We start from the raw sequence: 26,315 nt of genomic DNA on the forward strand, positions 1-26,315 counted from the left end.
TCAGGAACAAAACAAGGCTGTCCACTCTCTCCATACCTTTTCAACATGGTACTTGAAGTTCTAGCTATAGCCATACGACAACAAAGGGGGATCAAGGGGATACAAATTGGGAAGGAAGAGGTCAAACTTTCACTGTTTGCAGACGATATGATAGTTTACATCAATGACCCAAAGAACTCTACCAGGGAACTCTTACAGCTGATTAACACCTTCAGCAAAGTGGCAGGTTACAAGATCAACTCAAGAAAGTCAGTAGCCCTACTATATACAGATGATAAAAGGGCTGAAAGAGAAATCAGAGAAACATCACCCTTTACAATTGCCACAAACAACATAAAATACCTTGGGGTAACGCTAACCAAACAAGTGAAAGACCTGTATCGTAAGAACTTTGAATCTTTAAAGAAAGAAATTAAAGAAGCCCTCAGAAAATGGAAAGATCTCCCATGCTCTGGGATAGGTAGGATCAATGTAGTAAAAATGGCAATCCTGCCAAAAGCAATCTACAGATTCAATGCTATCCCCATTAAAATCCCAGCACAATTCTTCACAGACCTTGAAAGAACAATAATCAATTTTGTATGGAAAAACAAAAGACCCAGGATAGCCAAAACAACCCTGTTCAACAAGGCAACGTCCGGAGGCATCACTATCCCTGATCTCAAGCTCTGTTATAGAGCTATAGTCCTGAAAACAGCTTGGTATTGGCACAAAAATAGACAGGCAGACCAATGGAATCGAATTGAAAATCCGGGTATTAACCCACACACGTACGAACATCTGATCTTTGACAAAGAAGCTAAAAATATACAATGGAATAAAGAAAGCATCTTCAACAAATGGTGCTGGCATAATTGGAGACTGGCATGTAGAAAAATGCGGATCAATCCATGTTTATCGCCATGCACAAAACTTAAGTCCAAATGGATCAAAGACCTCAACATAAATCCAGCCACACTGAACCTCTTAGAAGAGAAAGTGGGTGGTACCCTTGAACGAATTGGTACAGGAGACAGCTTCCTGAACATAACACCAGTAGCACAGACAGTGAGATCAACAATTAATAAATGGGACCTACTGAAACTGAGAAGCTTCTGTAAGGCAAAGGACACAGTCAGCAAGACAAAAAGGCAGCCCACAGAATGGGAAAAAATATTCACTAATCCCACATCTGACAGAGGGTTGATCTCCAAAATTTACAAAGAACTCAAGAAGCAAGTCTCCAAAACAGCAAAGGACCCAATTAAGAAGTGGGCTGCAGAACTAAATAGAGAGTTTTCAATAGAGGAGTCTAAAATGGCTGAGAGGCACTTGAGAAAGTGCTCAACATCCTTAGCCATCCAGGAAATGCAAATCAAAGCAACTCTGAGATACCATCTCACTCCTGTCAGAATGGCTAAAATCAAAAACACCAATGACAATTTATGCTGGAGAGGATGTGGTGAAAGGGGGACACTCCTCCATTGCTGGTGGGAGTGCCAACTGGTTCAGCCACTTTGGAAAGCAGTATGGAGATTCCTCAGAAAAATGGGAATAAACCTACCACAAGACCCAGCAACTGCACTCTTAGGCATATATCCAAAAGATGGCCATTCATATAACAAAGATGTCTGTTCCACTATGTTCATAGCAGCTTTATTTGTAATAGCCAGAACTTGGAAGCAACCTAGATGTCCCTCACCCGAAGAATAGATAGAGAAAATGTGGTACATCTACACAATGGAGTACTATTCAGCAGAAAAAAATAATGGAATCATGAGATTCGCAGGCAAATGGATGACACTAGAAGAAACCATCCTGAGTGAGGTAACCCAGTCACAAAAAGAGAAACATGGCATGTACTCTTTCATATATGGATTTTAGACATAGATCTGGGGAGTGCCAGCCTACAATCCTATTGCCAGAGAGTCTGGGAAACAGAAACTTCATTTACTGGCTGGTTAAGTACTGAGCTGAACTCAAGAAAGCCAGTAACAGAGAGGGAGGACTGATGATCAAAGGGAGTAAGACTGGGCTGGTTGAACCCCCAGAAACAGCTGACCAGACAAAGGTTAACTCTTGAATCCCAGACATCAGCCTGGGAATCCAGCATGGGACTGATCAAGACCCCCTGAATCTGGGTGTCAGTGAGGAGGCCTAGGTAATCTATTGAGCCTTGGACAGCAGATCAGTACCCATCCCAAGTATACACACGGTCTCTGGACTCCCATAGAACAATGTGAGGTGCACTCTCACCCTGAACTCTTGGGGAAGGGTCTAGGCCCTGCCCTATATGAAATGACAGACTATGCACACCCCCATGGAGGGCCTCACCCTCCCTGGGGGAATGAGGGGATAACGGGGGGGGGGATGGGAGGGAGGGCACGGGAGGAGGGGAGGGAAAGGGAGAGGGACCTCGTACTGACTTGTGAAGCAACCTTGTTTCTTATCTAAATTTAAAATGGAAAATAAAAAAAATATTAATAAAAAAAATAGACAAAAAAACTTTCTCTTCCAGAATAATATACCAAAAGTCAAGTTTCTTAAGAACATTAGTGTATGCCAGAGAGCCTGGGAAACAGAACCTTCATCCAGCGACTGATGAAAGCAGAGGCAGATACCCACAGACAAACACTGAACTGAACTCCTGGAATCCAGTGTCAGAAAGAGAGAACTGATGGGCAAAGGAGTTAAGACTGAGCTGGTTTAACCCACAGAAACAGTCGACCTGAACAAGGGGGGAGCTCTTGAACCCCAGATTGATGGCTGTGTGGAAAGCATGGGACTGACCCAGACCCCATGAATGTGGGTGTCAGTGAGGAGGCCTAGGTAATCTATGGGGCCTTGGGTAGTATTTATCCCTGGCGTACAAATAGACTTTGAGTGCCCATGCCAAAATATGGGAGGTTCTCTCAGCCGGCACTCTTGGGGGGAGGGCCTTGCCCTGGGTGAAATGACAGTTACTGGAGATCCACCATGGAGGGCCTCAACCTCCCTGGGGATCAGAGTGGAAATTGGGTGGGGGACTGGGGAACCTGGTGGGGAGGGCGGGGGAGGAGGGGAGGGAGAGGGAGCTGGGGATGGCATGTGAAACAACACTGTTTCTAACCTAAATAAAAAAAATATTGTTTAAAACAAAACAAACAAACAAAAAGAACATTAGTGTGCAGCTCTGTCCGATAAACAGATAATCAAGACCTTAGAGATTCTTCAGATGGATTTGATTGAAACATTAACAGTGGTTCCCTCAGAGAGGGAGCTGAGACACTAAGAATAAAAATCTCATATTTATATCCAAATTATAATTTTAAAACATTGTAAACAACTTATCAGGATGAAATGCCTAGCTATTCAACATTATATAGCTTTTCAACATTCAACATAATAATCTGAAGTTGTTTCTAGGTCATTCCTGTCGTGTATTCTTGTTATTATCTCAGGGAAATTAGGGGAAAAACAACTTGTCAGACTTCTCAGTTAAGGAGATGGTGACAAAAGTTTAAGGCAGTGTGGGCAGACCTTTTCAAAATTCCTAATGAATGACTCAGAGACTGACACATCCCATCCTCCATTCCATGAAACCTATAAACTATTAAGACTACTTCTGTAGCTTAGAACCTGAGCTGTAAGAAATCTTTGTTTTCAAACAAGTTTCTAAAAGAAAACACAGAAACGCAATTGATGGCTCCCATAATTCTCACTAGCTTCCCTCATCTGGTTCCTCTAAATGACCAGCCATTACCAAGTGTGGGAGGAGATTTTATTTTTTTCTATGTGCCCAACCATAATGTACAGTCACCTCTCATATTTCATACTTTCTTGAAACCCATCTAGGTTTACAACTTTCTTTTTTCACTTTTTTGCTCTACCTGTGCTAACCCAGAACTCTAGCTTGATTGAGTATTGTATATGAGTCTGTCATGAATATATACCTGTGGAATAGTGAAAGAATGCATACAAGGCTGTCACATCTTGTTAACGTTTCCTTTATATGTTGAATAATTTTGAGGATACAGGCAAGGAACTTCTGATTTGCTGTGTATTTCCTAGCAACAGCCAGACATCGCCCATTGCTGTTCCTTGTTTTGGATGCTTGCTTACTAACTTTGGACCTTGCAGTTTTGCTGAGATAGTAACCTATGCATTCCCTACTTGCTCTGAATAGCAATGAAAAACTATTTTCCATGTTTGCTAGCCTTTTAGATTTCCTTATTCTGTTAAAAAAATCAACCCCTTTACATATCTAAACATGTCATTACATGTACCTTATTTGCCTTCATGGTACATATATATATATATATATATATTTCACCTCTTAAAGGTTTGAGATCCATTATATCTTTTATGACAGCGTCGTGTATTCTAAAGTTTTCACATGCTACAGTCTGAAAGCACAAATTACATTCTAAGTTTTTAAATGTTACTTTAAAAGCCTCCAATTTGACACAAACACATTGATGATATGGTTTGAAGTAGACATCACGGTTTTCCTCAAATAGACAATTGTACAAACACTGATTTTTAAAAGCCTATTCTTTTCTCTACTGGTTTAAAATGAAAGAACTTAATTATCTGTGCAGAAGATGCACACTCTAAGCTTGAAACAAGGAAACAACAGCATCAGAAACCATGCTAAGTATTTTATGTGCTGGCATCAGAACACCAGGGCTTAACACTTCACTGGGAAATCTGATAACTGGAAAGGGCTACTATCATATGTGTGCTAATGGTTGACAGAAACGTGTTCATCAGGGCTGGGAAGATGGCTCTGTGGATAAGAGCACTGACTGCTCTTTCAGAGAACTCGGATTCAGTTCCCAGCACCCACCCAGCAGCTCACTACTGTGTGAAACACCAGTTCTAGGGGACCCGGTGCCTTCTCTTGGTCTCCACAGACAACTGCACACATAGGTTGCACAGGTAGACATGCAGGCAAAATATACACACACATAAAAATTTTTTAAAATGCGGTTTTTAAGGTAAGTTATTCAAATATGCTAGTTAACACAAACCACTCCAGAAATAAGAGACTTCAAATATATCTTTCTTTTATTAAATGGAAAAAAATTCACGTTTGTCAAAATGGCAGATATCCCAGTAGCTTTATTAAGAGTCAAAACAGTGTCAGGCTGTTTGAAGAGTTTCTGGAATAAAGGAACAATTAAATTCTTAAGGAAATTCAGGACACCAAGATGTTCTAGACCCTAGCTAGGATCACTGTCACCATAAGCCAACACATCAAGCATTGTTTCCCTCAACCAATTTGGCTTTCAGGGAAATATATATTACTATTTAGATGATTAGCATCTGGACTACATAAATGACTAGTTCAGCATTTTATTTTAATTAAATCAGATTTTTGAAACTTCTAACTAGTCTTTAAAGTATAAAATGTGGACATCAACCAGCCCCTATTTTCCCAATATACCAAATGTGAAATAACTGTCATATCAACATTTTCACAGGAATGTTTTAAGACTTCTGGCATTAGAAAATATGTAATATCTGTGGCAACACCATAATTATATACAGAAAACATCGTAAAGTCTCTTTGTGCACTTTAACTTCTAATGGTTAAAGCATTATATTTAAAAATATTATTTTCTATAGATCTGGCACTCACTTGTAATTAAAGAATGCACAAAATAAATCTGACATTAAGTGATTCTTCAATAATAATAACTAAGCATTATTTATTTACTAGTCTTCCATATCTTTCAGCATAAAGGTTTTATTATAATTTATGTTTCTAATTACGGCCTAATGCTGAGGCAGTAAATGTTAGTTTGTGCTTGCCTGTTTCTCTGTCATACAATATTTCCGTAAATTTCAATTTATACCTTTGTTGCATGGTACATAGTATGTCCATAAATAAAAGAAAAATCATTAAGCAGTGATTATTTACCATGTGAAAAAAAAACAAGTCATTTACACCTTGTTTAAAGTTTCTAAAGCAGCAATATTTAGTTATGACCAAAAGATCAAACATTATATAAATTATAAATTCTAGTTATTTTTCTTTTGGCATTAAACCCATAACATAAATGCTTAATGTTGAATAGATTTATATATTAATGTACATCTGAATATATATTTGCCAATATTTCGTAGGCAGAAAGATGGTCAGTGAAGTGTGTCACCGCAGGGTAATGTTAGCGACTGTCCTGGGCATCAGAGGACATGGTATGGCTGAGTCCTGACTTCCCATTCACAGATATTGTATTTGACGGACCAGTAACCTAAGAGGAAGAAACACATTTTGTTCCCATCAGTTTTTATAAAATAGGACAGCTGTCTAATTTTCAACTATTATCACATTATAACTCTGCTTAACTGAAAATGTTAGCATTCAGTATTTATCACTCAATGATTTACAAATAATTAAGAATAAATGTTCACTCTATCATGAAATGAAAAATGAGAGACTTGTTATTTCCACAACAAACAAGTTAAATAACCCATCAACATATCTTAGTCTTTATAAAATTACCAAGCCAACATAAAAGACAAGAGCACAAACAGACTGCAGGCCAAGCTGTCACAAGGCAGTTTTAGCTAGATGAATCCTGGCTTCTCAAATGTGCTTTTAAAAAATGGAAAAATCAAAGTGAATTTGGAAGCATTTTACAATTCTGAACTAATATCAGAAAAGTAGTTTGAACTCCTCCTCTTCCCAACTCCCTATATATTTAAAACAAAAGCATCAACCACCCAAACTGGGTCTTTAAGAATTCTTTCAAGGTAAGGGCTACAGCCAACTGTCAAGCCTGTGACTATTATGCCTAGAACAATGGAATGACAAAAGGGCTTTACAGGAATTTTCATTCAGTGAACACACAACCTTCAAAACCCAATGGTTGAGTGTTCCAAAAGCACTGGAGGAAAAAAAACTATTTAAGACAGTCAAGCAGGGTGGCACACACCTGCCATCCCAGCACTTGGGACACTGAGACAGGACAGTTCCAGGCCAGTATGGCCTACAGAGTCTCTCTCCTCTCTCTCTCTCTCTCTCTCTCTCTCTCTCTCTCTCTCTCTCTCTCTCTCTCTCTCTCTCTCTCTCTCTCTCTCTCTCTGGAAAAAAAACTGAAGAGTTTTGCAAATACCTTGGAATTCCAAGGCATTTTTTAAAAGACTTAGAAGAATGTAAGGAAAAAATATGGACCACAATAGTAAATATATATTTTTTACATGTAAAGTAAAATATTACAAGAATGGAATCGAATTGAAGACCCTGATATCAACCCACACACCTATGGACACCTAAATTTTGACAAGGAAGCTAAAAATATAAAATGGAAAAACGAAATATATTCAACAAATGCTGCTGGTATAACTGGCTGTCAACATGTAGAAGAATGCAAATAGATCCATATCTATTGCCATGTACAAAACTCAAGTCCAAATGGATCAAAGACCTCACCATCCACACTGAACCTCATAGAAGAGAAAGTGGGAAATACATTTGAACACATAGGCATAGGAGCCCACATCCTAAATAGAACACAAGTAGCACAGACTCTGAGAGCAACAATTAATAAATAGGACCTCCTGAAACTGAGAAGCTTCTGTAAAGCAAAGGACACAGCCAGTAAGACAAAATAGTTCCTTACAGAACGGGAAAAGATATTCACCAACCCCACATCTGATAGAGGGCTGATCTCCAAAGTATACAAAGAACTCAAGAAACTAGAAATCAAACTACCAAATAATCCAATTAAAAAATGGAGCCTTGCTGGGCTGCCAGGCATGGTTCTGGAAACTGAACTCTGGTTCTCTGGAAGAGTACTTTAAGGGCCAGAAATGGGGAAAACGAAAGAGAGTAGTTAAGTGTAGTGAAATGTTAGAGTGGGAGAACAAAGGAGGCAGACGAAGGAGAAGTCAAGGGAGTGTCAACTAAAATCTAACACGTGTGGAAAAAATGTATGCAGAAACCTAATATTTAGGAATCTAATTTAAAAAAAAAGACTGTATCATCTTAAATAGTATAGATCTACCTATGATGGGAAGCTTCAGAGATGTAAGTTTATGAATTCTTTACAGAAGATGTCATGGTACAAACTAGATTTGTTTATATACTAACACAATATTCTGGAGGGTTACATAGCAATGTGCCAGACACAATTACTCACAAGGTTTGATAGCATGTATCTACAATGATCTCAGCTCTTTGAGAAGTTGGGGCACAGGGATTGTGAATGCAAGACTAGCCTGAGCTACAATAAATCAGACACTGTTTCAAAAACAAAAACACAAATAAACAAACGAGAGATTTTACCTTAAAAGAAAAAAAGGTATTTCTTTGATATTTAAAAATATATTAATATGAGAAGATGTCATTAGTATACATGACTATAAATATACAAACTCTGGAATCAGAGATCCTGTCTCTTGCAGTCCATTTTATAGCAAACCTTTTTTTTTTTTTTGGTGCCTGCCACAGTCTAGTGTTAAAGAATATTTCTCAAAAGAGATATGCCAACTTTTTAGAAACATTCAGAAACCAAAGCATTATTTGACTTGAACTATGTGCATAAATAATTTACAACAGAATTACTATTTAGAAACAATTTATTTTTATTTTATGTGCATTTCTAGTGAACACGGAAGCCAGAGGAGAGCATTTGATACACTGGAACTGGAGTTACAGGCAGCTGTGAGTGGCCACATGGGCACTGCGAACGAAATCGGAGTCCTCTGCAAGAACAGACAAGAACCTCCTAGCCATGTCTCCAGACCCACAATAAAGTCACTTCTGAAAAACTAACATGCAAGAACTTACTGATGTACCTGCTGATTATCTACCCTTGATGTTTGAAGAAATTTTCATGACTAGTCACAAAATTTAAACTGCGGCTATGAAACATAACATTAGTTATATTTGACAGAAAATGCATTTAGAGAGAACTGTTGACCTGTGATCCTTTGTTTAAATGAAACCAAATTTTAAAAAAATAAAAGCAAGCTAATTAAATAACACAAGGCAGTGAGAGTCTGTGAAAGGCTTCCACAGACTTGCTGTTCCTTCCAGACTTCTACCAGTCAAAGATAAATTTTACATTCTGAGACAATCAACAATATAAAGCATAACATAGAAATTTACTTAGACTCTATTTTTAAAAAACTGTATTCTATTTGTAACAACTCAATGGCCTGATTTTCAGTAATTTAGGGACAACACAAAGTACTGGAAGCAGTCAAAGTTCTTGTGTCAATGAAGACCAGCAATAATGGGTGATTTAACTTCATTCTCTACAAACAATTTGCTGATTCATGACAATCTGAACAATGAACACAATTTTAAAGTATTGTGCTAGGCTAATTAAAGCTTTGTATGAAGACAAACTAGTCCCCATGGCTACCTGTGTGGCGAATGGGAATAAGGTATAGAAAAGCTTCAGGGAAACATGACCAAAAAAAAAAAAAAATCACAGCATGTTCACAGCCACTTTCACACAAGGGACATAAACAGGATGTCATAATGCAAGGTAGCTATTCTAATGAGGGTTAGCTGCTCTACAGAAACCAGAGCCATAGCCAGGTTGGTACCTGGAACTAAACTGACTGAACATTTTGAGTTCAAAGACATAGGCAAACATGGAACCATCTCCCCTTTCCCCCTTTCAATATTCAGATTTTATCTCGCCTGAGCTTGTGCAGGCTTTATATATGCTGTCATAGTCACTGTTGAGTTCATATGTGCTATAAGGCATGCCCACCGGTGCAATAGTAAAATGGATGTTGTGGAGTAGCCAACCACTTTTTGACTGGACTTAAGGCCTGCTCCACAAGGTGAAACCCATACCTGGACAGTTATTGGAATTCCCAAACCTCTGGCTAGATAGGTCATAGGCCCTATGAAAAAAACCTGAAACTATTATTCTGCTAAATAGACACAGGATTAAACAAAGTCCTGATGATTATCATTATACTCATAGATTAGGGCATCTCTCATGGGGATCAAAGAAGCTTCTTTTTGTAGTAGATGGAAATTTACAGAGACTCATGAATGGTCAAGATTTATAGAATGGAAGACCAGAAAATACTCTTCCTTAAATGGGAATCTACACCACAACTCCTCCTCCCAAGGTTCAGGAATCTTTGGGGAAGAGAAAGCTACAAGACAGTCAGACTTGGATGACTACAAGGAAACTCTTCTTCTGTACACCACACATCAGTTGCATGAGGTCCCACCTTTACCCGAGGAGTTATTGACCCCTGACAGCTGCTGCCAAAGGGAGAGTCAGTTTTAAGGGTATGACTCTGTGGTAGGTTAACCACACTTTCGTAGTTAGCCAAACACCCAAGAGTACATAGGCAGCACAGACTGGACTTGGAGGTTTAAAAAAAAAAAGAAGACACAAGAGATGGGTGAGCAAGGAACGAGAAGTAAGTAAATCTGGAAAGATCAGGGCAAGGGAATGACTTTAACAAAATACCTCATATGAAAGTCTCAGAGAAGTAACGCAACCACTTTCTAAGAGAGGATATGAAGTTGGGAGCGAGATGGGGGAGCAGACAGAGGAGTGAGAAGGCAGTACTGGGAGATGGACATGACCAACACACATTATATAAACGTATGAGCCATCAAAGGACATTCAAAAATGTCCCCATAAGATGGACTACTCTTCGAAAACACTATTGTTGATTATTTTTAGAATTAGAGTTACATTCATTTAGAACCTTACAAAAGATATGGAATGAGCACCTTTGTATGTTAAGTCTTGGTATACTAAAGCCACTTTTAAGGATATATACTAGAGCTGAAACGCTGTGACCATTACTAGCCCCTTCAACCACGGTTAGTGAAATACAATAGATTATGTATGAAATGTTCATTAAAAAAATCTTAGGAGCTGGCACTCTATAGGCTCCAAGCTGTTAATAACCTCCTACTCAATGAGATAAAGTTTTATACTCAATAGAATCTTAAGTAATGAGTTTTAAATAGGATACAATTATAGGCACATCATTTAGGCCCCCTTCTGTTGGTTCTGATCCAGCTCTTTCGGGAAGTTGTGAGAGTTTACTATATGAAAGTCCTGCCAAATCAGGCCCAGGAATCCCCCTGTATATCTATCCAGCTGCTGACTTGAAACACATCTGCAGTTCCATGCACAGTACTGTGCAACATGGGAACTGGTTAGTATTTGCAGCACTTGCTCACTCCCCACAGAACTGTGTTTAACTCCTGTGTAGGCACCAGGCTCTCCTGGGGATCCAATACAACATTGTTTTTCAGGCCCAGGCTTCATAGAAGGCAATAATGGTGTTGCTTATTCCTCCTTCTGTCCTGTGTCTAGTAAAATGTGTCTCAAATTTATTGAATTTGGGAATCTTAGGTCAGTGGTAATTGGTTTGAAACTCATCCGTAACTACCTGGACAAAGAACAGAAAATAAATATTTTCATCAACAAGAACGGGTTATTTATTGACACTAGCATATTTTCCCTCTTGGCAAAGAAATTTGTGAGGACTGATGAAGTATTAATTTCAATATTTAAATCTACATGAACTTTTCTTCTGCCTTGGTACTTATATATAATCTACAAAGTTCAAATCTGTCCTCTGAATTATTCCTTGAGGTTTCTAGCATTCTTGAAACCACTTAATATTTTGTTTTGTCTCAATTCTTGCCCAGAAGGGAGTGCCAAGTTTCTTAAAACAACAGTAAGACACGCACACATGCACACACGCAGAGGAAACTGCCTTGGACAGTTCTGCATGGCAAAAGTTGGAACACATAAGACACTGGCCCCTTCTGTTTTTCAGCAGCTCTATTCCTTTGTGGCTTTAACTTCTGTGGAACTCCAAGTTTTACTCGACAGGTCTCTTAGCCCTTCTTTAAACAGCTTCTGATGTGATCATCAACAGAGGTCACAACATAAAACACTCAGTCAGAGGATTCAGAACGTCCATGTTGGGGGGCTTCTCACAGCACAAGCGGCTTCCATGGCAATGGCTGGTCAGCCTGCCCTGTACTCTCCTCTCCCAGGGAAAGAAGTTGGAGAGAGAGGTGAGACTCACCTGTCACTCCCATTCTGTCTGGAGGAATCTCACCTCCACCTCATGGCTTCTCCTATAGCTAAGTAAGGTTGATTGGATCATGTGGTGGCATTATGAATATGAACTCTGGATGAATTCGCCTCTGCATTCTCTAGATTCCTCTCCACTTTTTAAAACTTAGGTTGCATTTTGTAACTCCCTAAAACTCACAGGCAATAGTTATTTTGATCACAAAGTAACATCAATGTCCCCACTGGTAAAAGTCTACCTTTTCTGGAAAAAAACAGGGGTAGGGTGGGGGTGCCTTTCAAGAGACTCTTTCTTACTGTGCTAACAATTTCTTAAAATAAGAGTCAAGGCTAGCTTTCTACACTCAACAATGAATACAGTCATATTTTGAACTTGGCCTACACAGTGGAAAAAAAACTGACATGTTTTTAAGTATGTGTCAGACTCTGATATCCTTCAGTTTATACCTCAAAAAAAATGACTCCTGGAATCAAAGAATAGTTTCTGGTGTCTTTCCTGTTCATATTTGACTATTAGAAGAATGCCCCTTCCCACACTTAAGTGTTAGTTTAACAAGGTTGAAAATAGAGCCGCTGCCACCCATCTGATAGTGAAAACTTACTCTCTTTAACTTGGAGGCAGCCTCTCCAGAACGGATTGCGGTCAGCAAACTCTGGTGGACCTGCTCCGGGTCAGAGCTTTGGAATGTTAAAGAACTCTGTCTCTTAAGGATGAACGATGGGCCGTCAGCTGGAGTCAGCATGTGAGAACTTTTTTCATTCTGTACAGGTTTATTATGCTATGAAAAAATAAATGCAAGACTTTTTCTTTATAAATTCCAAGAGAAGAAAGGCCTATTTTTACAAACTGTTAGCAAATGCTCTTTTGAAACCACCACTTGCCATGTTAATCACACACACACACACACACACACACACACACACACAGAGTTCTGTATCTCCCCCCTTCACCCGGTTATTTCTGTTGGTAGAGCCCAGTTGGGAGATGAACTATGTACCTTCCTTTCTCAGTTTAGGAAGCTGTGGAAGAGAAATACTACCTCTTTTTGCCTCGTGAATAAAGTGGTAATTTTACTGTGTGTAAATCAAAGAACACTAATATTGCCATAGTGTGACATAGAATTGACAACCAAAGCCAAAACTCATGATTAAAAAAAAATCCACAAATTGAAAAATAACCCATTTTCATGGTTCTAACATATTTGGGCAAATGTACAAGGTATCTGAATACTGACAATTTCATACTTTAGAATCCCATTTGCCATGCAACAGGGAATATTGATGTCTCCACTACACTTAATGGCCTGAGTTTTTTGTTTACAGAAGCAACAAGAACTATGGGCTCACTGGGATTCTTTTTTACCCATTAGACTAAAATTAAATATTAAGATCTTCCAAACTAAATAATCAGAAATTTAATTAAACCTCTTAAGAACAAATATTTAGTAACTGATGTAATTGGGAAGTGTTATATCAAGTAATCCTAAAAATATCTTTTGCAAACTGTCAGATTCATATCTTTACTTTTTAAATGAACTAAATAAGGCGGAGACAGTGAATCAAAACTGCCATCATCTAAATGAAGCTTGCATTATTTAGCAACGGTAGTCCATTCAGGGAAAATGCAGGCTCCACCCCCAAGTCCAGAATTCTCTGTATCACACATCACTTCCTGATGCTGGATTAAACTAGTAAGCATAAATGTCAAAGGTATGAGGAGATATTCTTCAAGATAAATATTGCCTCAACATTGAAGAGAAGAATTCACTTGGCATCAGGGTCACTGTTTTCTTAGTCTGGGAATGTTTGAGAAAGTTGTATAAAATGTTCCTGGAGCTGTCACCACACAAACAGGAAAGTATTCTTTTTTCTTTTCTTTTCTTTTCTTTTTTTTTTTTTTGTATTTTCGAAACAGGGTTTCTCTGTATTGTTTTGTGTTTTGGAGGCTGTCCTGGAACTCACTCTGTAGACCAGGCTGGCCTCGAACTTACAGAAATCTACCTGCCTCTGCCTCCTGAGTGCTGGGATTAAAGGTGTTCGCCACCAACATCTGGCAAAAGTATTCTTTAAATGCTACCAGAGTAGGGGACACAATGTAGTTTTTTAAAGATGGCTTGTGGATTACCATGAATCACACTGTGAATTCCATCACCTCCATTGACTATTCTATGGGAATCCAGAAAGCAAGACGCTTAGTTGACAATTCAGGTCAACGGGACTTTCTAAAAATTACCATGGTTGGATGGTATTTTGATCTACATGCACGTAATGGGAACTAACATAATGGATAATTACGAAAATTATAGTTAAAGCCACTTTCATTTTAAATTAAGTTATATGGGATATGTCTGGTAAGCTGAAGTTGAATGCATGTAATGGGAAATATATGACTGAGACACACTGAGCCCCTTCCAGTCCTTGATACTGTTTCTTTCAAGTAATTAAAACTATTTATTTGGCTATTACATAGTTCTAAAGGTGGATAAAAAATAAAGCCAACCATAATATCCAAAACAGTTAAGAAAAATATTACAGCACAGGAAAAAAGCCACTACTCAGCAGTGACACATGTGCATGAATAAACAACTTTATGGTATTTGCTAATGAAACAAGTACGTAGCGATGACCTTACAGCTGAGTGCAATGTAACTCAGTTAAGCAATACACAAACACACTAAAAGTATTGGTAGAAAATGGGCTGTCCCTACTTTAACCAGGTCGTACCGTAATCTGCTTGCTTGTATTCGGAACGTTAAGGCTTACCTTATCAACATCATCGGGTTGGGGAGTCACTGCAGATTTATTTGCTGCGTTTGTCTTTTCATCCCCAGCGTCTGCAGGCTGGGTGGAGAAGCCCTCACTGGATTCTGGACGTGCCTTACTGAACGACTGTGACCTTTTCACCACCGCAAGGGCAAAGGGTGAGGGCCCAGAACTGGAGTATGGTCGTGGGGCCCCGAAAGTTTTCAAGGTCTTCAGGTTTAGCGATGCTCCCTGAGTACCAGGAAGAGCCACAGGCTTGGGAGCTACAGGGGGAGGAGAGGTCTCAGCAGGAGCCACAGGCTTGGGAGCTACAGGGGGAGGAGAGGTCTCAGCAGGAGCCACAGGCTTGGGAGCTACAGGGGGAGGAGAGGTCTCAGCAGGCCTCTGGATGATCCTGTCATCATCAGTTTTTGAAAGACTGGGCAGCTGAGCAGAATGAGTCCGTTCACTTAAGGGAAAAAGAGTCTGTTCTGAAGAGGGCTGGGGGTCCCTTTGCACCTCTTTGGTTGTCGGTTCTTTGGGGGTAGGCCCGGGGCCAGGGTGCACACTCTTAGCAGCTGCAGAAGTCACATAGTGACCTGATGCTCTCTTCTGCATCTGCAAAAAGAATGAACTTGGTTTGGCCTGGGGATTTGAAGCTCGTGATCTAAATTTTGACTCCAAAATATTGTTTATATCTTCCAAATTTGGTGCAAAAGGAATGCTACCCGTGTCCATAGTCATTCTGGGAGGTTTTGGAGGGTTCATCTCGGCACCAACGCTCAGAGTCCTGTGCAAATGACGCTCTGTGCCTAAGCCCGGCTTTGGCTTAAGGTCGGGCTGAGGCTCCTGTGAGCCTTTGGAAGTGACAAGGGCTTCTGTCTGCGCAGCTGTTCCTTGCATATCCCCAAGCTTATGCTTTTGCCCCTCAGCAGGCATCTTTTGGTCATCTTTATTCCCCGCTGCTTCTGATTCCCAATCTTTCACTATTTCCAGGGACTTGGGGGGCACTATTTTGTAAGTAGTCATTCCAATTTTAGGTATATACTCTCTTGTAATTTCATTTGAAGGTTTTGGCTTGGGATTGTAGTCCTGTCTATAAAGTGGAAGATTCTTTAGATAAGAAGCAGCTGGATTCTTATCATGTCCATCTACAGGAGACAAAGGGTCGTTGTTCCCATACACACATGCTGGCTCTTTCATGGGGAGTCTATCTTGGACAGGCATTGGGGTGCCCTGACTCCCAAATGCCTTTGAGGCATTTACAGGATCATGGAGACTTAAGGAGGAGTGCTGAGTTGATCTGTTGCTATTTGAAGTCTGCACACTTTCATCAACCTTGAGGTCAGGCGAATTACGGTCTTCGTGGTTCCCATCAAAACTGCTGCAGGCAGGGGTGGCCTGAATTGCTGCATCTTGCATTTTTGTCTTTTCTACACTTGGTTGATTCAATTTTTGATCTGGTCCAGACGGTGCCGTTAGATGATTTTCCCTAGAGCTTTTAACATGATCTGTTCTACTTGCAGACAAGCCCGACAGTCTATCAGCTTCCGCGTCCACGCCTTTCTCTGGGGCTTGGCTTTCTGTGGAGGTTTCTGTTTTATTCAGACTGTCTTTCGTATAATCTGTGTTTGTGGCACAGACCATGATTTCATTTTGAACTATTAAGAGAGAAAATAAAATACTGTCAAGCATATACGTTAAAATGTGGGAGAATTCAGTTTTTCAATGTGCCTCACCCAATCTGTAACTGGATGATCTGAGGGCTACATACCATTTTCAGCTTCTTAATTATACAAAGACAAGTAATAGGACACAGGAAATAGTACGGGCTGTTTCTAAGAGAAAATAATTAAGTGTAAAACTAATTGTATAGACCCCAATAAGCAACTCTAGCTTGCTGGTGTTAAAACTCTGAATTTCAGGTGTCATATTTTTAGTGAGTTGACTTATTAATCACTCTCTATTTCTCATCAACATGTCACAATTATTCCCAAAGACTGTCAAGAAGACAATCTAGACCCACCACTGAATTCATCAACTGCCCTCCCTGAGTCTAATGATGATACTCACCAAATGTTTAGGAATGGCTGCACCATCTCCCAAGGAATACCAATAAAGGAAAGGGTAGCTATAGCATTACCTTTCTTTCCTTCCCTCTATTCAAAACTAACAATGACTTACTTCTACAATGGAACACTATAACGGTGGTGCATATAACTGCATATGGGGTAAAGAAAAATATAATAAGATACCTTATGGATACTAGAAAATAATTTTTAAAATAACTTGTACATGTACATGACAGAACATATTACTGAGAAATACTTGCAAATAACCCAGCACTGCTCTGGTATGAAAATCTTACTGATGTGAGTATCCAAGTTTTTAAAAAGGAAGTGATGGATTGACTGTTAGATCATCTTACTATTTAACCAGAGTTAGTCTTAGCCTTTTGAGGACTGAGACTACAGCTGTGTTTCAGATGCCACTTGAAGGAAGAGCTCTGAGGACTGGGTAGACACCCATCCTCTGTGTGCAAAGCCTTTTATGCAAACCCTAGCACTACAAAATAAGTAAGCAAATTGATGCCCAAATTACATTTTTCAATAGCAATACTATTGCCCCAAAGGTGTATGCAGAACCAAGAAGAGCTTTAGAACATTTTAATATGTATCAGAAAAGAGTACTGTGAATGGAGAAAATGAATCAGATACAAATAAATTCACATTAGCTGTAAAACTCTGCACTATATCGAGGGCAAACGCAAACATACACAACCAACAGCAGCAACAAGAGTAATATTGGAACTATCCATTTCCTTCCAAATATGAATTCTATGACCCTGTGTTTGTTTTTTGTGACTATTAAAGTTTTTTTCACTTAACACAGATTGGACCATAAACATCCATAAGCCTCCTTCTCATTCCCTCAGAATGTATTATCACATATTCCTTGAATTCTCTTCTGAGAATTACTCTTGTTTTTGATGATGTTGTTTGTTTTTCCAGGCAGGGTTTCTCTGCGTAACCATTGTGGCTGTCCTGGAACTGGCTTTGTAGACCAGACTGGCTTCAAACTCACTGAGATCTGCCTGCCTCTGCCTTCCAAGTGCTGAGACTAAAGGTGTGTGGTACCACTGCCCAGCTGCATTATTCTGCTTTGAAGTTCAATTTTGTTATGTGCTATAAAGATTTCACAGGAAGTCACGGATTGAATTCCCTGATGGAACCCTGTGTGACTTGGCTGAAAAGTCAGGAATACTGAAGTGCACAGCTTACAGTAATCAAGTAACAAAGTTAACACAGAAGGGTGTGGATAGGAACTGAATGGCTGAAGTAAATGGAGACAGCTTCCTATACAAGGACAGCATGACCCTACACCAACTGGCAGGAGTAAACCAATTACATCATGAACAAAACAAGAAGCTGCTTTAATTTGGGTGAAAATGGGGAAATGGTGGCGATGTTTCGTAATTATATGGCTTGAAAATCAGGCAGGCAAGTTTCATCCAAAGTGTGGCAATTTGAGTATGAAGTAAAATCATGCACTAGGGAACGGAGAGGAACTCAGGGCACAGATAGATGTGCAGAGGACACAACTGTAAGATATTAAATTTAAGTCAGATAGCATCCAAAGGTAGAGCAACAGCATGAGACACAGACATGACAGCTAAGAGCCCACTGTGCAAGGAATTATACAGTTCTTGTTCAAATCCTACATCCACCACTTACTAATTGTGAGACAGTATATCTTCATGGCTTGCTTTTGTGTAAAGTGAGTCTCCGAGTAACAGTTCCCACATTATTATTCATAAATGAGACAGATAAATGAGTCGATTAATGAAAGAATTGATTCAACCTGTTTTAAGGATATCCTTGGTTTGTTACAATCTATGACACTGTGTTAGTCGTCTGTGTTTGTAACACTCACCACTCTCCTGGCTTGGGCCCAATGTCTTCAAGTCTCTTATACTGTCAGATACTGTGTCTTCATTGCTTATATCACATACAACAGGATTATGTGACTCTCTGGAAGACATGACATTGGACATGATACGTGGAGGTTATTCAAACACACCATAAAAAAAAAAACAGGCAATACTTCTTTCAAACACAGATGGATTGAAATAATCACCCTTTCCTGCCAAATATTAGAGAAATATAGCAGAGGAAATGCTGCTAGGAAACATTAGCTTCAGTAAACTTGTCCTATTGCTAAGAAGATGTAAGAAGCCTGGTGAAAAGGGACACTTCCAAATGGATGTCTTTACTTAGTTGTTAGGAGCTATTTTTCTCTTAAAGAGAAAAGGAAATGAAATGGAACATTTTATCCTTGCATCTGGCAAAGTCCACTACATAAATCAGGATGTGAATTGACCTCACTGATTTTTATTTTTTTCTTCTGGTGACAAGAGAGTTTAATTTGGAGACAACTGCATGCAAATTAGGTAAACCTCTAATGAAGAAAGCTTACTTTGCTCGTTTGATGTCAACTTTATTCACAGTGGTGCATAGTGGACTAGAGGATTTTCAGAATTCCTGCATCAAGTGGACAGTGCTGTTTGCACCTCAGACTTGACTATAAGCAATGCTGGTGGCTTAATTTACTCTGAATTTATAGAGCAGTTTCACAGTCCAGGTAGTGAAAATCCTCAGATGCATTCAGACAGAGTGAAAACTCACTGAACTATTTGGGTCAAACAAATAATGAACAAAATGTATGGAACAAATGGAAACTTTTATTTTTGAGTCACACAAATTAACTAACTTATATGTGATGGTTACCTGACATGGGGATATTACAACTGGATTGGATTTCATCTGAACACAATTATGTGTAGCTTGCTACTTTATTAATATGCACTTTTACAAGGACTGTACGAGAGATAGAACCAAAACAAAATGGCCAACTATAGGTAAAAGCTTAAAATACCATCTTTCTGTCAAAGCAACAGCATTACCCAAACAAATCACCACCACCACGACTTGTGGCCTAGAAACTACTTACTGTCCCTCTGTGTTTCTGCCTTCTTGGATTTTTCCCTTGGAGTTTGGAGAGGCCTCTCCATCACTGAGGCTGAGGGCCGAGTCAGGCTCATTCTCCAACGTGTTCACTACATCAGTAGACACCAAAGGGCTGTCAGGTGACTTCACAGAAACACTTTCCGCCTGGGCCTTAGGTGACTCGCCCAGTTCTTCCTTTTCATCTATCTCTTCAAGACTGTAATCAGAGCTCACACCAGCTACAAAGAAATGCAGATATAATCCTCAATACCAATCTGCCCTGTTCATTCTACACAATCTAGCAAGGAGGGGGCTTTAATAACAACAATTACCTAGCATCTTAAAAGGGGGGGGTCCAAATTAATAGTGAAATGTTTTTCTAATGGTGAATGGTCACACTGGCATATAAGCAAACCATCTCACAATCATATCACTCTAGAACCATGTTCTACCACTCTGGGCTCGTGGAAGGTTAATCTTCTAAACGCCATATAATTGCATTTAGGAATGAATACTTTTCATTAGGTAACTTTAGAGTCATGTAAAAATAATGTGAATTAGACAAACTAGTAGCCTAAAATGCAAATGAATAGAATATGAGATTTTTGTATTGTCTACTAATATGCCCATAGACTGTCTCCATAGGTATCAGCATTCACTACAAATGAGAGTACCTGGGTGTCCTTTGGAAATACTGATGCTCACAGATATCCTGCTACTAAATTAGAATCCTATGGGCATTGGGGCCAAGAACAGTGATGATTCTTTATGTGTTTCTAATGTTCAGTCTACACTAAGAGCCACTTATCTAACTGCCTAATATTTTTAATAGAGGGAAACAAAGATCAAACACTGCAAATTAATTTTTTTCTCTTCTTAGATATGCTATACTAATACTGTAACTTTGTGAATGCTAGGTAAGACTATGCTACACATTGAGCTATGTTTGAAGCCATTTTATAGTATTTTTCCCTGTAAATGTCCAAAATTGGCCTTGAATATGCTCTATAGCCCAGGAAGGCCTAGACATAACATCCTCCTGCCTCAACTTCCTGAGTAGCTAGACCTACAAATCTGAGGCAACAGACCCAGTTCCAGTTTTTGTTGTTGTTTTGGGGTTTTTTTGTTGGTCTCATTTTAGTTTTCCTTTGTTGCTAAGGTAGAGTCTTGTGTTTCACAGGTTAGCCTCAAATTCTTGTAATCCTGAGTGCTTGGAAATACAGACACAACCCAGCACGTCTAGCTGAAGGGACATCTTCTGAAACTTTTTCCTGTGTTCCAGAAAGTATAACAAACATGCATAAGTATCCACACTCAGAAAAACCAGAAATCTGAGTTTTTCTCTTTTTGTTATGGTAATTTAAACTAAAGTATGTTACAGTCAATGTTTTAACAACCCCCACACACATACACACATTTACTATATCTAAATCTTATCACATAATCACATACTGGTATGTATGTGTGTGCAGTTCTTTTCAACAATTTTGGGTAATATTTCATTCTACAAGAATTTTTTATCATTATTTCTTACTGCCAACAACCAATGGCAGTAGGGTAAAAAAGGAGACATTCCAGCAGTGAAGTGCTCATCATTCTTGCCAACATCAACTGTGAAAGTTTAAACTTTCCATGAGGCTCAGTATTTTTGCTTAAACAAATTTAACATTTTCGTTTACACGAGAGCATCTGAATGAAATTTAATTTTACCTGGAGAGAGGGCAGTAAGGTCATGTACCACTGCTACAGTGGTCAGACCATCCACAAACTGTAACAGAAGTGTAATTTTAGTTTTAGACAGAAACGGGTGTTAACTTCTGGTCTTTGAAAGACCACATGAGCCAGGAGTGGTGCTGCACACCTTTAGTACCGGAACTTGAGAGGCAAGGAACTATGAGTTCAAGACTAGCCTGGTCTACAGTGAGTTCTAGGACAGCCACAGCTATGTAGAGAGGACTTGTCCCCCCAAAAAAGTAAAAGAAAAAAGGAAGGGAGGGAAGGCGACCAGAGGGAGGGAGGGAGGGAGGGAGGGAGGGAGGGAGGGAGGGAGGGAGGGAGGGAGGGAGGGAAGAGTGGGTCTTGATTATGTGCAACACTAGCACCTGAGATGGCTGAGTCAAGAGAATGATGTCTCCCCAAGAATTTTAGGCTAATGTGAGCAACACAGCAAGAACCTTTCCAAAATATATATACATAAAATAACAACAATGAAACCCTCAAAACAAAACAAAATCAATGACAGGCATGCTGTACTCGCCTTTAATCCCAGCACTCAGGAGGCAGAGGCAGGCGGGTCTCTGTGTTTCTGGCCAGCCTGGTCTACAAGGGAAGTTCCAAAAAGTGCTATGGTTAGTTCTGCTGATTACTTCCTTCACAGAGATTTGATTATTCAGAAGAAAATGTAAAGGAATTTAAATTTAGATAAATGTGAAACATATGAAGATGAAATGTAACAAACATTTCAAAGAATGTGATTGCTGCATTTGAATTGCGATGCTATTAAACTTAACATTAAATATGTCTTTTTAGATACCGCATGTTTTTCCTGGTTATCATCAAAATGGAAAAATTGCTTGACAGATTATGCCTTTGGTAAAATATAGTACTATTAAATTAATCCTAAGCACACTTCTCTTTCTAGTCAGCATTGTATTGTGATGTATGGATGAGTTAAGACTTAATTGTCTACTCTACAATTTAGAAATATTTGAGTATTTCCCCCTTTGGAGGCAATTACCACATTGGAATCTGTAACTGCAGGCTTTATGTATATTTGCACTTTTGTTTTTCTTGAAAAAATACCCATGGGCAACGCTTGTGGAGTCATATGGAGATGAGCATGTTCATTCATTTTAAATACCCTGTCAAAGACTAAGTGACTGCACAGCGGGAGATCCCTACCCCCCTTAGCATGAAGGTCTGTCATTAATCTCCACCACTCCCCCCAAAATTCTCCAAACTGCTTGCTAAAGTCCTCAAACAACTTTGCACTATAATAAGGAACATGTGACAGTATACTAACCTTAGGCGACTAAGTCAAAATGATTAGAAAAATGAGTCAATTTTATGAGATTTAAGTTTTATATAGCTATAACACTGTGTTATCTTAAAACAAGATAATCCTACTTTTAAAAGAGAAAAGGCAGCTGAGAATAATAGAGAAAATAAGCCACACAGCTAGCACAGGGGTAGCTCAATAAAGAATACTTGGAAATATTCTCTTATATGCTCACTGAAAACAATCAAGTTCAAGCAGCCCTTCGGAACAGTAGGGTACCAAATACAAGCAAAAGTGCTCCTCAGAGCCAGAGTGGCTTCTCTCCCATTTTGCCCTGATCATTTAGATGATTAAAGGAAACCACATATTACAAATCTGGATAAAGGCATACATGATTATTTCCTTATGAAGCATTTTAGGGTGTAATAAGTAATCTGATCTATACTCAATGGCATCTTCCTCTGCATATACCAAAGCCAGAGCCAGTTAAGGCCTGAACACCTACATGTCAAGGATGCTACAGCTGCCTCTGGAGTTCCAGGGCCCTCAGAGAGCGAGAGTTCATCCGCCGGCTTGGGCACAGTGCACTGCTCCTGGCTTAGGAACCCGGGGCCAGGGGAGCCCTCTGTCAAAGAAGTAGAGTCTGTGGAAATGGCACTTAGACAAGAGAATTAAAACAAAGCAAGCAGACATCAAGATACAGTGGGAAATCAGTGTTATTAGCTCACATTGAGCCACGGAACAGATCTGAAAGGCAAAGCGAGAAACAAACTTGGGACAATGTTCGAGGAGCCTGCCCATCTTTCAGAAACTTGGAAACCTCCTAATTCTACGACATATTAAAAGTTGGTAACATTATCTGATAAATTTCCTGTACGGGATAAGTTAGTCCTGTTAAGACTGTTCTAATGAGAAAAAAAAAGCATTACTACTTACATAATATCAATGTCTTAAAACATAAACATGTACCATGTAAGAGTCAAGTTCAAGGGCAGCTGCTCCTAAACTCGTCCAACTTTGTGAATATAAATGGTATGATGCAGGTAATCACACCTGTCAATATCTCCATGCTTATGTACTAAGAGTGAGATGGTTTTAGTATTTTTTTTCTTCTTAAGGCAGGTTGGGCTAACCCTGTGGATCCTCCTGCCTCAGCCTCTGAAATGCTGGAATTATCGATGGGCACCACTAAGCCCAGCTCATAGTTATTCTTACAAAAGCTACTAAGTAGTTATTATTGAAATAAAATAAAACAGACTGTATTGTTTGATTATTTTTTAACGTCATTTACTTGGGGAGAATCCACAATGTGAGCTATGTGGTGAGAAGAATTTGCATGCGAGCAACATTCACCGTTAGAGCAGGGACAGCATGAATGCTGAATTCAGTCCGGAAGCAATTTAAGAGACTGTATATTTAAGTCTTTGAAACATACCAATGAATCTTCTAACTGTGGTGTATCCCTACCTGCTAACTGTCCACTAGATAGTGCATAAGGAAAAGCAAGAGACCAAACAGAGAGAGAGAACTTGGGGGTCCAGCTTCAGAAGTGAAATTTTCACCTCTGCCAGTTTCTAATCCTAGCGTCTAATCCTCGGGGGAGTTACAGGATTTGTTTCACAGTACCAATGTGGGGAAAGGAGGCCAAAGAATCCAAGTCTCTATTTCTTTCCTTCACAGTTGCAGTGTAGAGTGATGGGAGTCATACCTGGGCTGGGCAGGCCCTCAGGAGAGTTTGCTTCCACAGCGCTGTCTGGGGCAAGTCCATCTTCTGGAGGCAGGGCTGAAAGATGCAACAAAACTGATTTACAAAAAAAAAGTCACACTCTGACGAGAAACAACTCCTCAGGAAATTTTCTGCTTTTACTTAGTCCAGGAAGGATGAACTTAAACTTACTAGGTCATTTACCGTGCGGCTGTGAAATGACTGCATTCACCCTCCAACCCCACTCCTAAGTAGTCAAACCCGGAATCGTGGTTGGTATCTTCTGAATAAATCTGCACACTGTTCACAGGCTCATTACAATAATGAAGCAGTATAATTTTGTCGTTTTTCATTACAGACTTTCCAAAAGCGGTTAAGTGAGGATAATCAGACTATTTTAAAGCCTGGTTTCATTAGTGTATACACACACACATATATGGAGATAGAGACAGAGAGAGATAGAGAGAGACAGAGGGCAAATTAAGGACACATCTTAAATCCCAGCACTCAGAGACAGAAGTAGATATATTTCTTTGAGTCTGAGGCCAGTCTGGTCTGATTAGGGAGTTCTAGGCCAGCTAAGGATATACAGAGAAAGACTGTTTAAAAGGAAAAAACATAGGTCATGACTCACACTGCTTTTACTGACTGTACTAACACACAAAGCCAAAGCCAATGTACTGTTCACAAGAGAATACCAGTATCAGATGCAAGGCTGGTGTCATTCTGCTGCACGGGTGTTTTCGAAGGCGGGGCGGGTGCTTTTCGCTTTGTTCTTTTCAGAGACGAAGTTCCAACTGACGAGCTACTGAGCTGCAGTGACCCTGTCCTCACCATGACCCCATCAGCGGAACTCTGTAGAAAACAAAATGGCCAAAGAATCTTACATTTAGAAACCAACCACAGACTTCAGGATGGCCCTGACCTCTGCAGCAAACATGTCAAATACTGAAAGGAACCGCAACAGTCATTCATCCAAAAATATTTATGGAGCATCTGCCAAGTACAGATGGTAGACAAGGGGATGGGTACATAAAGAAACAAAAACAAATGGCCCTTCTTTAAAAAAAATTCATCTAGGATGGGGCTGACACACACACTACAGTGTACAAGACTCCAAAGTGACACAATTAAAAGACAACTTTTGAGGAAAATTCTGGAGAAATTATTGGACGTAAAGGACAGGATTGAAGGGGCTGAGGAGATGGGTCAGAGGGTAGTGTTGCTGCACAACCATGAGGTACTGAGTTTGTATCTCTGGCACCAACTTAAAACCCACACGTGGTGTCCCGTTATCTGTAACCCCAGTGTGTGTGTGAGGGTGGGGAGAGGAAACCAACGGATCCTTGTCCCCCTGGCAGCCAGTCAAACCCACTGGTGAGCTCAGGGTGGGGCACAATAGAGGTGGAGTACTACAGAACCTCTGGCCTCCTCACATACATGAAGAGGGGAGTGCATGCACTCGTGCACACACACACACACACACACACACACAGAGCTGACTCTGTTTTTCAGTATGAAGACACACATGAAGAACATGTTAAAAAACCTACACGTGACACTGAAGTGGAAGGGAGAATGGGAAGGACGCCACAAGAAGAAGGCGACAAAAGAGTACTGGATGGTGGTGGGGGGAGAAGTAACTAAAACACACTTTACTCAAGAACGTCATGATTAGATAGAATACCTTGTGTGCTAATTAAAAATAAAATGCTGAAAACCAAAATAAAATATATTGGATGGCAGTTTTTAAAATTTAAATAACCCACACATATACATACATACATGCCTGTATGCATACATACGTAAACACACACTTTCATATATAACTTTATACCACAAAACACAGAGGA

The 26,315-nt window shown here is 39.6% G+C and overlaps 1 protein-coding gene across 1 annotated transcript in view; it reads right to left on the reverse strand.

The window, feature by feature from the left end:
- Positions 1 to 5,010: 5,010 nt before the first annotated feature.
- Cobll1 (cordon-bleu WH2 repeat protein like 1) overlaps positions 5,011 to 26,315 on the reverse strand; it is a 152,254-nt gene continuing 130,949 nt past the window's right edge. Inside the window, 8 exon segments of the mRNA XM_040745464.1 lie at positions 5,011 to 6,218; positions 12,614 to 12,790; positions 14,775 to 16,414; positions 18,687 to 18,784; positions 19,764 to 19,998; positions 23,263 to 23,382; positions 24,466 to 24,540; positions 25,161 to 25,317. Of these exon segments, the coding sequence (XP_040601398.1) occupies positions 6,132 to 6,218; positions 12,614 to 12,790; positions 14,775 to 16,414; positions 18,687 to 18,784; positions 19,764 to 19,998; positions 23,263 to 23,382; positions 24,466 to 24,540; positions 25,161 to 25,317 (2,589 nt within the window). The 3' untranslated portion in view covers positions 5,011 to 6,131.

This window comes from Mesocricetus auratus, unplaced genomic scaffold (assembly GCF_017639785.1).
Source record: "Mesocricetus auratus isolate SY011 unplaced genomic scaffold, BCM_Maur_2.0 Super-Scaffold_100004, whole genome shotgun sequence".
In the NCBI taxonomy this organism is placed as follows: domain Eukaryota; kingdom Metazoa; phylum Chordata; class Mammalia; order Rodentia; family Cricetidae; genus Mesocricetus; species Mesocricetus auratus.